At 39.6% G+C, this 17,215-nt stretch overlaps 1 protein-coding gene across 4 annotated transcripts in view; it reads left to right on the top strand.

The window, feature by feature from the left end:
• The first annotated feature begins 4,729 nt into the window (after positions 1 to 4,729).
• RIT2 (Ras like without CAAX 2) overlaps positions 4,730 to 17,215 on the top strand; it is a 403,371-nt gene continuing 390,885 nt past the window's right edge. For 2 of the 4 annotated variants that reach the window (XM_072732273.1, XM_072732274.1), the window contains exon 1: positions 4,803 to 5,203. In XM_072732273.1, coding sequence (XP_072588374.1) covers positions 5,101 to 5,203 — 103 coding nt within the window. In that variant the 5' untranslated portion in view covers positions 4,803 to 5,100. Of the gene's footprint in view, positions 5,204 to 17,215 lie in introns of all 4 variants that reach the window. The other 2 variants (XM_072732271.1, XM_072732272.1) reach the window with 2 other exon arrangements.

Below are 17,215 nucleotides of genomic sequence, written 5' to 3'. Positions count from 1 at the left end.
CTGCCTCTCTCTCTGTGTCTCTCATGAGTAAATAAATAAAATATTAAAAAAAATAAAAATAAAGTTCACAGTGATTCACATACCATCCAACCTTTGGACTATGTTCTTATGTTCTTATACATCAGCCATATACTGTTAATTTGCAATTCACCACTCTATTATCTAATCTTTGAATATTCCTGTTTTTGTCAAACAATTGACAAATTTGAAGTCCTATTTTGAATATAGTCCAAGATACTCCCCCTTCCTTAACACCTTACCTTGTCTTTTTATTTGAATCAGTTTCTCCTTTCCTCAGGTTCCTAACAGACTCTGCTCATTCATCTATCCAATTACCAGCCACATTCTCGCATATTCCAGAAACTGATATGCAGTGTCTTTCTCCCACATGAAGATATAACCACTTTGAACTCAGGAACTGTGTTCCTTTATTTTTCGAAAGGCCCTAACAGAGTTGAATGAATGATTCTGAGAATAAGCAAGTTAGTCCACATTTAAAGAATGAATCTATATTAGAATGAATAAATGATTGAATGCAGGTTCTTTAGATCACATACAAGAGCCCTGTTTTCAGATATTTCAACTTTAATAACCCTTCAGGAAAAAAGTTGCATTATTTCACAGGAATTATTAACATCTAATGTAAATATTACTATTATTATAAGAAGGTCAATGTGATACTGAAGTCTGTGCTGTGCAGATGTAACTCTGCCTCTCATTTGCAAAATTAGCTCTTTTCCATTTGAGGTTTCCAGTTTTTTTGTTTGTCCTGAGCAGTGGTGCTACCTTCTGGTTTACATTTCATGGCAAGAACGTGTGTGTCCAGACATGATACCAGGGGGTATCAACTAAGTTGCTAACTATTTCTTCCCTCTATGATTTATTTTTAAATAAAGATACATTAGAATACAAATAGTAAATAATACACTGTGAAAGACTTATTTATTTATTTATTTTTTTGAAAGGCTAATTTAATTAGTAGTGCAATAGACAGTCACCCATTTGGTACAATTAATTACCTCATTTAATAAAAATGTCTTAGTCATGTAGCACACACCAGGCACTGTATTAAACTCTGGAGAGATAAAGATGGTGGCTGGGTCACCACTTTTGAGTAAAATGAAATGGAATGTAAATAAATCGCTGTAATAAATATCATAAATATTCTAATAAAGGAAAGAGTGGCTTTGCTGACAAGAGTGTCAGGAGGTCTGCCTCTAAGTGGCTAGATAAGTAAGAGAGGAACTCTGGATGTGTCTAACCTCCTGCTAGAGTAAAGTAGGATGGCATCCACAATGACTGGATGCTTTAGCTGTGCCTAAAGGACTTGAGAATGATATCCATGTAAATAGGTTAATGTATTCCTTTGAAGGAATTGCTTGTCCTGTAAGGACTGAAAAGGTGAGCAGCAGCTGACAGAAATGAGGTGGCATTTACTTGTATCTTGCTCAGGGAGTTGAGTTGCTCTGAAACAACATGGAACACCTGGGTCTTCATCTGGTGGACATGAGCCCTCAAAGGGAATCATGTGACATTCAAAAAAGATGGCAAATGCCAAGATAGGTAGAGGAAGCAAAAATAAACTTCAATCATTTAATGATTTCCCTAAAAGCTTAATAATCTGCCATGTAATGACTTTAGTTACTTAATTATTGCATTTCAATGATCATTTTTATACCTGGAAGATACCTTCCTCTCTCGTCACTCACTCCCCTACTTTGCTTTCGTTTCCTCCTCCCTTCCTCCTTCTTCTCCTTCATCTCTGACATACAAACACACAGGCACACACGCACACACATGCACACACACACACACACACACACACACACCTGTATACTTTTGGGTGTACTGGCCGAGGAACCAGGCATGCAAATTCGCAAAAGTTCACGAACTAAAACTGAAAGTCAGTAGCATTAAAATGCTTCAAAATTCAAACATCAATCAGGAGTTTTGTGGCCTTTAGTATCTCAAGAGAAGTAACTAGAGTACCTTAGTATTTCAAAGAAGAGATAGACAAAGAAAGCTTTATGACTAGGAAAGTCCCCCTGCACATCGTGTTTTTCATCTTCCATGTAAATAAGGAAAAATCTTGCTGACTTCCATTTGAGGAATTTGGACAGATGCATTAAACATTGAGGAGAAAGCTAATTCACTTAATTTCCCTCTCACAATGTCCATTGATATTTGAGAAGCCACTCATCTATTTGCTGTTAAAAGGTATTTCCATGGACTCTTTTCTCTTAACCAATATTAAAATAATTGAAAAAAAAAAAAAAACACCAACGACACATCTGGCATGACAATTCCTGTGTTTTACCACCAAATCAGAATGGCTGATATGGAAAACAGAGTAACAGATGGTGGAACAGATAGCCAGAGGGGCAAGTGATTTGCTCAAGGTCATAAGAATTTTGCACCAGAAGTAGAAACAAAAAACCAGAAAGACCTTGAAGCTAAATGCTACTGTTTACATATCTCTTTTCATTGAGGAATAAAGTTTCAATGAATCAATTAAAGGATAATTATACTAAAGCGACAATTCTTTATTAGATCCAATTATGGAAATGACAGTTTTGTTGGAAGAAAGGCAAGTAGCCCATTTTGCCTGACTCTGTTCTATCAAGTGCTAGGACACAAGACTGGAATAAATGCTTTGTGTCCCTGCGTGCCATTCTAGGCTATTAGATTATGTTATTTAGGCATTTGATTCACAAATATGTGTACAATAGGGTTGGCCAGGTCGACATTTTTGGTAGATTTCCCTGACATTAGCATGCAGAATGAATTGAGTGGTGTGAAAGGGAAAAGGGCAAGGGAGACTGTACTCAGGGAGGACAAGTTGTAGGACTCTTCAGGCACAGAGGTCAAATACAAGAAGAGGATGAATTAAAGCTTAAACTTGGAGGGTGACATGCTCCTTGTAGAGACAGAGAATGATGTTGACCTTGTTACTGAGGATAAGAGGGATACAAGCAGGGTGTCTGATGGGAGCGTCCAGGAGGCAGGTTCACCTTTAAAGCTCAGAGAGAGGCAGATCCCTGGGTGGCTCAGCGGTTTAGTGCCTGCCTTTGGCCCAGGGTGCGATCCTGGAGTCAAGGGATCAAGTCCCACGTCAGGCTTTCGGCATGGAGCATTCTTCTCCTTCCTCCTGTGTCTTTGTCTCTCTCTCTCTCTCTCTATTATAAATAAGTAAATCTTAAAAAAAAAAAAAAAAGCTCAGCAGGAAAACACAAATTGGGCTCCAACAAAATTCAAAACTCATGCTCTTTAAAAGATACTGTAGAAGAGCCACAGACCTGGGGGTGGGGGTGGGAATATATTTGCAGAATACATATCTGATAAAAGGCTTATATAGAATATATAAAGAACTATCAACAGCACAGTAATAAGGAAACAAACATCTTGATATATTTCGACAGAAAGTTTGGATAGATATTTTAGCAAAGAAGGCATACATGCAGATGGCCAATAAACACTTGCAGAGATGATTTTCTCTTCTGGTGAGTGCTTATAAACAGTGGGCTGGGAGCACCATTAACTCAAAATAATACTAATCATAATTATCATTCAATTAAATAGGGCTTACAATTTGCCAGATGCTATTTTAAGCACTGTGCAAACATTCAACTGACTTAATGAGTTAATAGAGCAAGGTTTTAATAACCATATTATAGATGAAGAAACTGAGGCACAGAGAGGTCAAGTAATTGACCTAAGGTCACACGCTACTAAGGTGGCTGAGTCCAGATTTGAACCCAGTCAGGCTGCATATCCTATGCTCTTGACTATGGCTATTTGCTACCTCTCCAATTACCAGCAAAAACATTGAGCATCTCCTCTGTGCCCAATGCGTGGCCATACACTATAGAGTCATAAGGAACTCATTAAATATAATTCCTTTCCTAGAGGAGCTTAACATCTAAACAGAAGGATAAGCAAACACTTGACTACATCTAATCATAATCCAGTTTTACAGTCAGAAAACAGAGCATCATCATCACTTGTTTGAAAGACAGGGTCTGACTGACAATCAGCGATTATTGAAAGCGTTCAATAAATTCTATAATTTAGAAGCTTTCCAAAGAAAAGCAGAGACACGGTAGAGAAGAGCAGAATTTGAAAGAATCCAAGTGAGAGGTAGGAGTTTGGACATTTGAAAAAGAATCGCCTAGGATCTTTCACCCTGCCATAATTGTCAGCAAAAATATTTATCAAGTATCTCTTCCATGGTTGGCAGACTCCTTGTGTTTTAGATTATCCTTAATAAACTAGGGTAAACAAGGACGATCCATGTCCAAACATGACAATGACCTAATTCAAATACCTCCTTATGTTAGAGCTGCAGCTGTCAAGTGAGCTGAAACAATTCCTGCTAGCCAGCTATTATTTCAACAACACTAAACACTCGTCCTTAAGAGCCCTGAGTTACTGGAGTGGGGTGTTTTGTTTTGTTTTTTTCTTTTTCTCAATTGGTAACATATCTTTCCCCCAGAATGAAAACCATGCAAGAAGCTGATGATAAAAAAGCAAGGAAATAAGCAACAGACCTCTTTCTTAATTAATTGACTCTGATTAAAAGAAAACTGTTGTCTTTGAAGCTGTGGCTACAGAAGTCAGCCTGTGCGACGTAGCATCTTCTAAGTCTCAGATTGACTCCATCCGAGCAGCCCAGCCTGGAAAGTGGCCAAATGCGAGCTTCCCCCAAACTGCGACCCTCCGCGCGGGGGCCGGGAGGGACCGGAGAGCGTGAAGAAGGGGATGGAGAGAGAGACGGGCGGGGGGGGGGGGGGGGCACCAACAACAAACAGACAGAGACAGAGAAGGAGAGAAATCGTGGGAGATGTAGAGTGAAGGATAGGAAGGGGGGGGGGGTGTGTAAAAGCCAGATTTTTATTGGAAGCAGTTGAAGTGGTTGCTATGAGACTCGCTGGAGCAGAGGACCAGCCGCCAGCCCCACGCTGCTGGTCCCCACCTCGTCCTAGACCTTTCTGTTGACACAGTTTGGGAGTTGCTCACTATCTGAGCACGTTGCTCACTATCTGACACGGGCGACTTTTTCCTTTCTGCGTTTTCCTCCTCCCGTCTCTGTCTCTCGGTAAGATGGAGCTGGAGAACGAAGCCGGCTGCTCCCCCAGCCGCGCATCAGGCGGGTCCCGGGAGTACAAGGTGGTGATGCTGGGAGCTGGGGGAGTTGGGAAGAGCGGTAAGTTTTCATTCCGAAGGCCGGGAAGGAAGGGAGCTGCGGAGAGGCGGGTCTCCGGAGTGAAGGACCGGGATGTGGTGGTCTCACGCCGGAGGGGGGGCTCGCAGGCAGCCGCAGTGAAGCCCAGGGGTCTGGCAGGACGTTTAAAAGTAGTAAGGGCGGTTGAAAACATGTGGACGAGTCAGAAGAATGGAAAGCCAGCTAGTGAGAACGTGTAGAACTTAAAGATTTATTTATTTTTTTCCTTTGATTCCCTGCTGGGTGATATTTGATCTTAATGTATATATGTCCTTTTTTAAAAAAAAAAATAATAACATGGTACTTGTGAAAATAACCATGATATCAAGAAAAATATGCTCCTGGTCTCAGAAATACTCACAGGAAGAAAGAGGTGCTATGCATAGTCAATGAAACACACAGATGCAAACACAGACCCGGGGCAGGATTATCAATGCTGATTGCTGTGTTTGTTTCTTTGATTAGGAACTTCCTGTCCCCTTCTCCTTGTCTCCGCTCTGGCAGAGTGTGGTCAGTCTTTGAAAGCCCTGAGGAAAGTTGGTTTTTGAAAGTTACAGGGGTTGAAGGAATGCTGTTCTTTGTGGGACCTGTGCAAGGTGATCAAACCAAATTTTGTGGTTTAACAGGTTTAGAAGAGAGAGAGAGATACAGGCTTAAAGGGATATGGGATGCTAATGGAGGTAAAGACTGGTAAATTTGTTTTGCTACACTATTAAAAAAGAAAAAACCCAGAAGTTGTCAGTGGTCAGGTTTCTTGAGGGGCTCAAAAGGCCAAACATAACAAATTCAAATAATAGATATTGTTTAGTAGTAGTGTTTGAGGCTGATCAAATGGTGACTATTTTGGGGCTATGATTAGCACTAGAAAATAAAAAAGGTAAATAGAACTTTTTATGTAAATTCAAAAAAAATCCCCATGGGAGATACATTTGTGGGGATACCAGAAGACAGAAGAAATACGAGAGTTAACATGGACAAAAAGTATATATATACCTGGCTTTGTGCTTAACAAAAAGATTCAAAGTTGAGGCCAACATTCTTGACATAAGAAATATCCCTACCTCAAGAAAGCTGATAACTTTGGTAGTGAGTCCACAGGTGGCAAGAAAGTTGATCAGTAAAGAAAAGAGAATAGGGAGTGAGACTAGCAAACAACAAAGGTAAAGAGGTTAGAAAAATAGGAAGAGACATAAAACTGAATGCCCCCAACACCCCCCCCCCCTGCAAAAAAACCTCAACATGCCACAAGGCATTACTATAAAAAGAAAAGAAATAGGTGAATCTGGATTTGGTCAGTCCCTAAATGCTTGTCTAGGTTAGAAAAATAAGTCATCTCTTCTAATAAGGAAATGTGAAGTGAAAAACTTTGCAATGATGTAGGAATGAGGAATTTTCTAAAAGCCTGTCTTTCTTCTTTTTTAATGTAATGGTTTGAAGGGGAAAAACTAAAATAGGTGAGTGTTAAGGAGGGAGGGAAAGACGGAAAAAGGATAAAGAGAAAACGATCCACACAAAATAAAACTATCTTTTGAAAGAATATAGTCAGTCAGATGCAAGGAGGAAGAGCAATGTGAGAGTATAAAATAGGAGAGAAACAGCTCTAAGCAAAAGGCAGGAGACAAATCAGCAGAAATGCCACCAGCAGTCTGTGAGGTCACAGAGATGCTGCAAAAGTCCCACAGCATGCCTGTGGATTACCTTTGCTTCCTGGCTGAGTATTTGTCTATTTCACCAGGACCCTGGGAGATGTGGGAATGAAGTGACTGGTTTTTAGTCATATATTCCGTGGAAATGGACTGTGGAGAGAGGGGATGTGGGATATGAGCATCCTTCAGCAATATACTTATCCTGGAGGTGATATTACAGCCACTCTTTTGACCTTCCCCATATACTATGTGTGCTGACCAATCATTGTCACCTTCCCCAAAACCAGGCATTTTTGACATAATGAAATGTTGGCAGAAATTTTTGACATCACAAAATGCTGAGTTTCTCCCACCTTCACTGTGTACATTAGTTGAGCAAGAACTTTTTCAGTGTGATTAACACAGGAGTAGCCAGATCACCTCTGAGATAGTTAAGAATAAAAGAAGGTCAATGGTTCTGCTATGCTTTTACTTTAGAGAGAATATAATTCATAGGACAATCCCAGGTCCAAAAAGTGCTGTCCTCATGGCTAAATGTTGGGATCAGAGTGATGGAATCACGTCTTACTCTTGGGTTTTGCCCCTGTGATTCATTTGGTGTTAACAGTACATAAATATTCAAGCACTGATTCTCAACATTAACCTCTTTTGAAGGTTAAAATGTTTGCTTTCAAATGAACCAAAAGATTTTTTAATAAAAAAAGTCACGTTGTATTACTGAATATCTAGATCACCTGAGCCCCAAATTACTTTTCTTCCCACAATTTCAGTGATTTGTGTGAAAGAATTGTACAGACCAATTAAGGTGGGTTTATTTGAAGGAATTTTAAGGAGAAATCTGCTGTTCTGAAGAAACTGAAGAAGATGTATCAAGCTATCATCTGTTTCTAATTCTGAGTCATTCTGCGTCTGCCTTGAACATGAATGAGAAACTCAATTTACTGGAACCATAATTTTTAAATGAACAGAATCTTGGAGATTGTCTATGCTTACTGTGAAATTTATTTTTTTTTCTATCCATATTTTACTAAGACATCCTTTGGTGAGTAGGAAATTTTGGAAGGATTTGCAACTTCACTGAAATAGGAATTCTCACAAGATTTAAAATGTATGGATAAAAAAGTGTACTGTGTTTGAGAAATTTCAAGTCACTGATCAACAAGTTTTTGAGCACATACGATGCATGGGCCCTGCCCTAGTTATCATAGAGAGGAAATAAGAAGGAAGTGAATATTCATGTGGCAGATATGGGGACATGGCTTTCATGATAATCTCCAGGCTTCACAATATAAATAGCTGTTGTCATTTTAAAAATGGAAAAGCTAAAGCCCAGAGTAACCACTTGTCCTTGGTCATGGAGGTAATAGTAGATTTCTGTGATGTTTTATCTGACTCTTCTACATTATATTTAACATCCTAGAAGGAAGAGCAAAGAGTCCTACCAATTACTATGAAGAAGGAAATAGGGTGCCTGGGTGACTCAGTTGGTTAAGCATATGACTCTTGGTTTTGACTCAGGTCATGATCTCTGGGTCGTGAGATCAAGCCCCATGTGGAGTTCAGTGTGGAGCCTGCTTGGGATTTGCTCTCTCCCTCTCTCTCTGCTCCTTCCCTACCCCCCACATGCTTGCTCTCTCTAAAGAGAAAGGAAGAAAGAAAGAAAAAAAGAAATAAGGAAAAAAGAGAAAAAGAAAGAAGGAAAAAAGAAATAGCTTATAAATATAACATTCTACCTCTTGAGTGTTATATCTAAAATAGATTTCTACCATCTAGACTAACATTCTCATTTATGCATCTGTACCTTTTTAATCTTTAAATGAATACAAGTGAACATACTATTTATATTATTTATAAATAAAAACATTTATATAATATTTATGTTTTCATAATTAAAAGTTACACTTAATGTTATCTAAGAGTGTTATAAGTACTGAGAAAACAGGATAAACAAGAAAGAGTCCCCACCCTATTGAAAGATGGAAGAACTGAGGCCCTAGAAGTTGAAGGGACTTGGCAAATTCATGCCACAGTTGTGACAGAGGTCACATCTAGAACACAACCCTCCTGAATCCCTTGAAATAATTTTCTACTCCACATCCAAGTTTTTACACAGGGTATTGTAAGTGAAAATTGGATCAATTACCCAATGAGTTTGGTGTGAATTAGGCACATTCTAGCCTCCATCTCTTTGTTCTCCTGCTTACCATTTCTTCTCCTCCCTCAAAACAGAGAAAAAAATAAAATCTCACAGCTATGGTTTAAGAGTTTAATGGAATCTAAACAATCCTTGTAGCTGTTTTAAACATGAATCTTTCTCTGTCTCTGTAGTTTGAAACATAAAGGCTTTTCCTCCATGACAGAGCACAGCTAGTGTGTGCTTTCTTCCCCTGCATGCACGTCTGGTTCTTCTACTTCAGACTCAAATTATTTTGCAGATCTTATACAACAATAATAAGATCTTACTTTCCAAGATACATTTTTCCTACTCTGTTTTATGATCTGAATTGAGGATAAAATAATTTGAGACGAGCAGGTCATCTATTCCCTGTGTTCTGACAAGGCACACAAGTATTGATTTTTGTCTTAGAGCATACAGAAGGATCTAAGAAATAGGAAAGTAACTCATGTTTTCTAGCTCGAAATTGTTTTCTATCAAATTTCACGAGAAAAGTAGAGAGAGTATCTGAATATCAGATGAGATCTACATGGACTTTTCCATTCCCTAGGACACATTTTGGAGTTACCTTGGTGAAGTTTTGTCAAGGGCGAAATATGTTTGAAATAGTGTGCAAGTGACTGGGTCAGGAGAGGGTGTTGTTCCTCACTACTGTTCCAGCCATGACCCCTGGCCTTCAGGAGCTCACCATCTCATGGGGGGCGGGGAATATATTGTATACTACAAACTGATATGTTTATATGAGGCCTCTGACATAAGGTCTGTGGAAGCTCAGGGTAAGTGGTGGCTAAATCTGCATACAAAAGCTAAGAAGGAATCTCAGCAGAGATGATACTTGAATTGTGTATTATGGGATGAACAGGATCTCTTGAAGTCGAGAAAGAAAAGTACAGAGAGAGCAGGGGATAGAGACGAGAATTTAACAGGAACAGAGCATACAAAGAGGAAAAGCAATGTGAGAGTGATCACAATGATGGTGGGATCTTGATAACTTGGTACCTTTGGGGGCATTTGGAAGAATCTCCCCTGAGTCATGCTTTCAAACTATCTCAGGAAACTGTGAAAAGTAAAACAAAACAAAGCAAAGAAGCTGAAAGCATAAAAAGTATTAGGGAACTCAGAATTCATTAGCATGCCTCTACTGTGAATTTTTTTGTAAAAAGAAAACTCATTCATAAAATAGGCAATCCTGCTCTGCTTCACACTCTTCTGCAATTTGTTTCTTAAATACACTGAGTTTTGTGAAGTGGGATTTTATAAAATGAAGCAATAACAGTATTTTCTGAAGTAAACAGAAAGCAGCACAAAACCGATTCCTTCAACCACAATGAATTGGTGTAAGCAGGTAGAAAATCAAGCCTTTATCTGATGAATTAAATCAAGGCAAACAACCAGGTACATTCTCCATGTCCCTAAGGCTCTGTTTTACCTCATTAGCAGAACTTTGGATCTGACAAAGCTGAATAATCGCCACATCATGACCATGTGTTATTTGAACCCTCTGAATTGCAAAGGCAAGAGAAAAAAATAAACAAGGGAAAAATGAAAAGATTTCAAGACTGGGCAGCCCTCTGCTCTCATCCTTGATTGTCAACACCCTAATCATACTGTATGTTATCACTCACTGCACTCCTGTCAGCAAGGATTGGCCAAGAGGTCCAAGTAAAGCTCAGTAGAGAAGCAAATTGGTAGCCACTGGCTCTAATAACAATTGAAAGTGTAATTCAGGTAAAAGGTGTTGATGAACAATTATTTCCAAGACTATATGCCCTCTATAGATTTTTAAGGTAATAAAAAAGACTTTGTATCATTCTATGTCTTTATCAGAAAGAAGGCCTGGAGATGAATGAACTTGTATTGATTCCTGACTACCCATATGCTGCTGGGTGTCTTACATGTACACAGTCACATTGGAGCCCCAGTGCCAATGATCTATTGCATTCACCCAACCCCATTTACTCCTCACCTCGATCTTGTGAGGTAGACATTAGTGTCTGCATTTTATACATGAGAAAACTGGGCCCACAGAAAAAAGTAATGTGCCCAGAGTCACAGAGATATGAAATGATGAGCCCGAGGCACATACATATCTATCAGTTCAGTGCTTACACTATTTTCATTTTTCCATCCTGAGAGTTTTCATTGTATTTCTTGAGGAGATGGTACAATGAACCTGAGTTCTGACTTCAGGTAAATCTTCATAGATATATTTGAGACATCAGATAAAATCATATACACCAAAGTATATGGTTGATTTTAATTTTGTATAAAACAACGGGGAACATTGACTAGGTACAACTGAGGGAGGCGTGGGATGTTCTGACCCAACAAGGTGTAGGACATCATGCGTTCTGGTCCATTCTGAGACCCATGGGGGCCTCATCTACATAGAGAGTGATGACAACCTGAGTAGCTTGGCAAAATCAAGTAAGTTAGCAATAAGAAATTATTAAAAACTGGGATTAGGTTAATAAAGAAAGTAAATGGGTTGCTGGATATATTAGGTGGATTTGTGAAATCTCTTAGGTGCCAATCTGTTTTAGAGAGAATGTTTTCTCTATATGTACATATTACAGAGTAATTGAAAGAAACTCCAGGCCACAAATGGGAAATAATCTTCTCTGTCCATTTATTTAATAATAATAGAAGGTGTGTATATGTGTGTCTGTGTTTGTATCTGTGTGCATGTGTGCATATTGGTGTATGTCTGTGTGTGTCTTGCGTGTGTGTAGTCTGTGTGCCTAGACCTATGAAAGGCCCTGAACTATTACCAAGAATGACAATGCCCACCCTGTCTAGTGGGGTGAAAGGGGCATGCGAACAGAGAACTGTAGTGCAGTGGCGTAGGTGCAAAGGGAAAGATGTACACATGGTATTTTTAAAGCAAGGTACACTGTGGCTCAAGAAGTTAGAATAACCTCCCATAGGTTATTTCCTTCTAGAAACAGAGTCCTCTTGATTTCCTGGATGGTGGATTTTTCTATGGGACCATGCTGCCTCTTATAAACCAGAATAAAATATGCTTCTCTTCATTGGAGGTTAGGCTACTGATGGTGACTGTTGTATGTGTGTGTGTTTGTGTGTGTGTGTGAGTCTGTATATTTGCAATGATTCGTGTGAAAGAATTGTACAAACCAATCATGGCATCATGAATGTATATGCCCTGATGGAGGGCAGTCCTCTGCATTTCTCCCAAGCATGCCTGAAACTCTCTTATCACTGAATTTGGCTGTTATTTACAAAGCCCAGTGATGTTCTCAACTCAATCACTTGGGTTTTGCTCATAAATGTCAGCTCTCTGACGACCATCACTAAGCAATGCCATCTGCTCCTCTGGTTCATCAGCGGGAACCAGCCAAGTGTCACGACTGACAACTGTGCCAGGTAATCTATCCTGCCCTTTCTGCCCACCATAACCCTGCTCTGCCAACACCATCACATCACCATCGGAATATAACCTGTTTGGGTCTCCACACTTGCAGGTACTTGAGCATCCTGCCACTGCCACTGCCAACTGTAGTGAAGAGATAGCAGGAGGTGCCAGGTCCTCCCTGGAGGGTGTGTGTGTGAAGCATGGAGTGTGCCGGGGGATGTTGGAGGAAGCTGAGGATGTTATATTGAGAAGGGAATCAGGGAATGCACAAGGGTTAGAATCCCTGGAAGAGATCTTTACTTGAACTAGAATAAGATTGTGTGGAAAACTTGTGGTCTCACAATAAGATACCAGACAAGGATTTTTAACTGGTTTAATAAGTTGTGTGGTAGGGGAAGGTCTTTGTTCAGAAGCCTGCTTGTACAGGGAAGGCATTGTTTGGGTGTTTGGGTAGTTCCTTAGTGAATGGAAAAGGAAATCTTAGAGAGTTTATCACTCCACAGTTTCTCTTAACATGCTTTAAAATGAGAAGCATGTCAGCGTTGCCTGTGCTTAAGCCCATGTTTACTCATCAGGAGGGATGATTCTTGTTCTGTCCAAACTCGGACCCTGGCTGGCATTTTCTTGCCTCAATGAAAATAATGTGGATTTTTGAGTCTTTAATGTGCCTATTTCTGTTCTTAATGCCTTCTGTACCTTATTTTGTGGAATCCTCGCAAGACACTGCAGTGGAGCTGTGGTGATTATCTTTAGATTAGGGATGAAAGAAGCGAGGCTTGTAGAAGCTGGGGAACTCACGCAGGCATGCAGAACCTGTGGTGGCCTGCAGGAGTTAGCCTTTGCCAGATCCCAGGCCCCGAACCATCCTGCACTGTACCCCTCACCGCCCCATGGTCTCCACCTGCCCTTGATCTGTAGGGTGACGCCTCAGCATAAGAATTCTGACACAACAATGTGAACTGGAGGCTTACACTTGGAGAAACCTAGATTTGTGTTTTCTCCTCTGTAAATAAGGTTAACAACAATACCAACCACCATGATGCGTACTTGAGTATGTATAACAAAAACCTGGCACACAACAAGTGCCAAATAGTGCACGGAACATAAATCGATAATTTGTCTTTGTCTTTGATAGTGTTTGAGCTTACAGGGGCCATTCAGACTCTGTGAGTCTCTGTTTTCCCCAATCCTAAAAAAAAATGACATTCTTTAAAATTACCTCAGAAGATTGCCGTGTAGATGATATTAGAAAATATTAAATACTGTGAATTATAGTACCTGAGATATTTTATCTTTATAAAAGCAGTTGCTTGCTGCCCTCCCTCTTTCTCTGCTTCTGCTCTCCCACATCTCCACCTAAGGCCATTCACCTCAAGAGGGTGGGGGTTGGTGAGTGAGGGCAGATGTTTCAATGGGTTATAGGAAAATGCAATTTGGGTTGAATATTGTAAATGTGTCATTGTGTATCCACTCTCTAGGCCTACTCTTGCTCTCTGGGTCCTTGTATTGATTAGTTGCAGCTTTAGTCTCTTGAGTAGCAATTTCACTGACAATAATAATGGTGGTTTGCTAGTTACCCTAGTACACAATCCCTGTATTCATTCTAATTGACCCATCACACATGCACACACACGCACACACACCCCACCCCCACTGCCTCAGAGGGAAAGGATTTGAGGATTTGAGGACAGTTGCCTGGCCTGCTATACACTAGGTGCAAATGGTCTTCTTGAAGGGGCTACAGTTTATAATAAAGCAGGCCTGTGCTTGAATTTGGACTGAAATTTCCCTAATGCATATGTCGTTTTAATGAATTTCAAATAGTAAGATGTTCCTTTCATTCTCCACAGTAGCAGCTTTGCTACATTGCAATAGAGAGCCCTCTTTCATGGTTGCAGGAATGGCTAATAGTAAACTACATATACAGATTTTTATTAAGTGGAAGAAATCAGACATTTAGAAGCACAAGGGGTACATCTGTTATTTGAAATTGAATTATATACTTCAACTAGTTGATCTCCTCCCATTATCTTTTAACCCACATGGACATCCCACTGTGTTTTGTTCCCCATTTCACCATCAAGGTGGTTGTCCATTTTACTTTTTTCTTCTCCTGCTCAAACATCTTCACGGGCTTACCAACAAGCAATGATAATGCCCAAAGTTCACAGGATTCCTGATGGACCATGTGGGACTGTCCATCAACTGATCATCCAGGAGGCATCCCCAAGGCTTGTCATATAGGAGGTAGTATTGTGTCGTATGGCATAAGAGGAATCAGTCTGAACAGGGTAGACATTAGGGAACCAGGGAACAGAGACAAATATCAGAAGTAAGGAGGGATCAGTAAAGGGTTGAAGTAGAAAACCAAGAAAACCTTGTTAGTAGAATCCAATGAAGTACAAGTAGGAAGATCTAGAACTGAGGTTATGAAGGCCTAGATGCTGCAGAAATGTTATTTTCTGTTGGTCCTGGTGTGATAGGATTTGTGGCACTGTATCTCTCATTTCTCTCTTGGTCACTCTATCTCTGTGTCTCTGTCTGTCTCTCCCCTTCCTTCAGTATGAGCTGTGCCCTGATCTAAAAAGACCCATAACTACCAAAAGGATCTGTCTTCTAGACCAATCATTTTACTTTTACCCCTCAAATTCTGGAGGTTTTTATCTTATAGTATTCACATAGTTATTCCAACAAAAGCGCTCTCTTCCTTTCTCTCAATTTCTCCAATGTTATTTCTCCTTTCAGATTTCTGCACAAGTATTTTCTGTTCCTTCATATCTTCCCAGTCTACCCCAGCCTAACATTTGTCCCCTTACACTTAAAATTCTTTCTGACTGTTCATTTCATAACTGCTCATAATCACATAGGTTCTTCCAGTGTCTGGTTGTGGTCTTAAAATGTTATTTAAATCTTGCATTTTTATGTAACTTGCAGTCTTTTTATACTTTATCTCCCATCTTGAATGCAAATTCCTGCAGGATAAGAAATAGATTTTACATTGTCTTTTCTCTCCCATGAAACCATATGATAGTAAATTCTCAAAATATTTATACATTCAATTTCCCTCTTTCATCTTTGAGAAAGGACAGGGAGTAAGACACCACACTTATGTAGTGAAATAAAACTAAATGATATTCTAAAATTATGCAATGCAAAGAGCCCTGAATACAGAGAAAGAAACTGGAACCAATAGAAGTACAGTAGGTATGTGAGCGGAGGGGGGACTACGGCTTGGGAGGAATCTAGGCTCAGGCTAGCATGAATATTCTTTTGTGACAATGGATTTGAAGGTGAATAAGCCTGCTGTATGTTTAGGATGCTCAAAAACACAAAGAGGTCAAAGTAAGATTGTGGACCAAAGTCTGGCAGATAGGCAAGAATAAGATGCATGTGCTGTTTTGTAGGAAGTGATGGTGCCCTAGGCATACACTGTGGAATCAGGAATAGAGCACAATCCTTGAAAGCCAAATGCAGGGGACAGTTGGCAGCTGAACACAGATGAGGAGACACTGAAAATAACTCATGTTTTAGTCACCAAACCATTTTCCACTGGATACCAGGAAGAAGGTAGGGTGCAAGAAGAATATTTGATGAAATATTTTCAGGGCACCTGGGTGGCTCAGTCAGTTAAGGGTTTGCCTTCCTCTCACACTTTGATCCCAGGGTCACAGGATGGAGCCCATATCTGGCTTCCTTGCTCAGTGGGAAGTCTGCTTCTCCCTTTCCCTTTGCCTCTCCTCTTCCCCTGCTTCTGCTTTGCCTCTCACTTTCTCTCTCCCAAATAAATACGTAAAAATCTTTAAAAAAAATGTTCTTGGAAAACCTTAGTAAAGAGCCTGTAGAACTTTGCTCACTCCTGCATTTTTTAGTTCAAAATGCTTATTAACATCTCAGTGAAAAATTATTTCTTGATTAACACTGAGAAAAACTGAGTTTAGATTGTGATCGTAATTCTGAATTCCAAACCAACCATGAGTTTCCATATATTTTTCCTGTGAGGGTGATAATCATCCCAGGTCATGATTTCATTTTGACAACCTCTACTTGAAAATGAAGGAAAAGAGGAACCCCGAAGAATAGCAGATAGTCCCAGGGCCAGATTTTAATCAAGGTATCATACTTTCTTTCTGGTTTTATGAAGTTCTAAAATCAAGCAGGCAAGATGCATTTCATAGGTAAAATTATTGTTGCTGTTAAAAGAAAAAAGTGAAAAAATTCTGTGCTAGTATTAAGAGTCCGCCCTTTTTTTTCCTGTTGTTTACCTACTTACTTCATGAAAGAGTTTAAGCAATCTAGTATCAGCTTTTATAATTTCTTTAGACCCACACCACAAACACCTCTAATATTTTTCTGCCTTCAAAAATGTCTCCCACTTACTTCATTCATCACACAAAAGCAAATGGAAAACATTTTTACATAGAATACTCTGCTGTGACAAGCACACAAGTTATCTGCCTCTCTGGGCTTATTTGCATTTTCCTTGAGTGTAATTCTGAGACAGCCCAGCATGTTTGAGACAGTGTGGACTTCGAAGATGAATAGTCTTGCATTGAAATTCAGTTCTGAAAAAAAAAAAAAAAGAAAAAAAAAGAAATTCGGTTCTGCTACTTATAAGGTGAGTGACTTTGCTGATTTTTCTTTTTCTTCTTCCTGGTCTTTTCATGTTGGAGGATCCAGGGCTTATACCTTGAACCTCACCTCAACTTTAATTTCTTAGATTATTTCATCCAGCCCTATGGCTGCATTTATATATCTTTGTATCTTTAGATGAAATTAGATTAAAGTCATATGTAGATTAA

This window comes from Vulpes vulpes, chromosome 13, assembly GCF_048418805.1.
Source record: "Vulpes vulpes isolate BD-2025 chromosome 13, VulVul3, whole genome shotgun sequence".
NCBI classification, from domain to species: domain Eukaryota; kingdom Metazoa; phylum Chordata; class Mammalia; order Carnivora; family Canidae; genus Vulpes; species Vulpes vulpes.
This window is presented reverse-complemented; position numbering and strand designations above follow the sequence as displayed.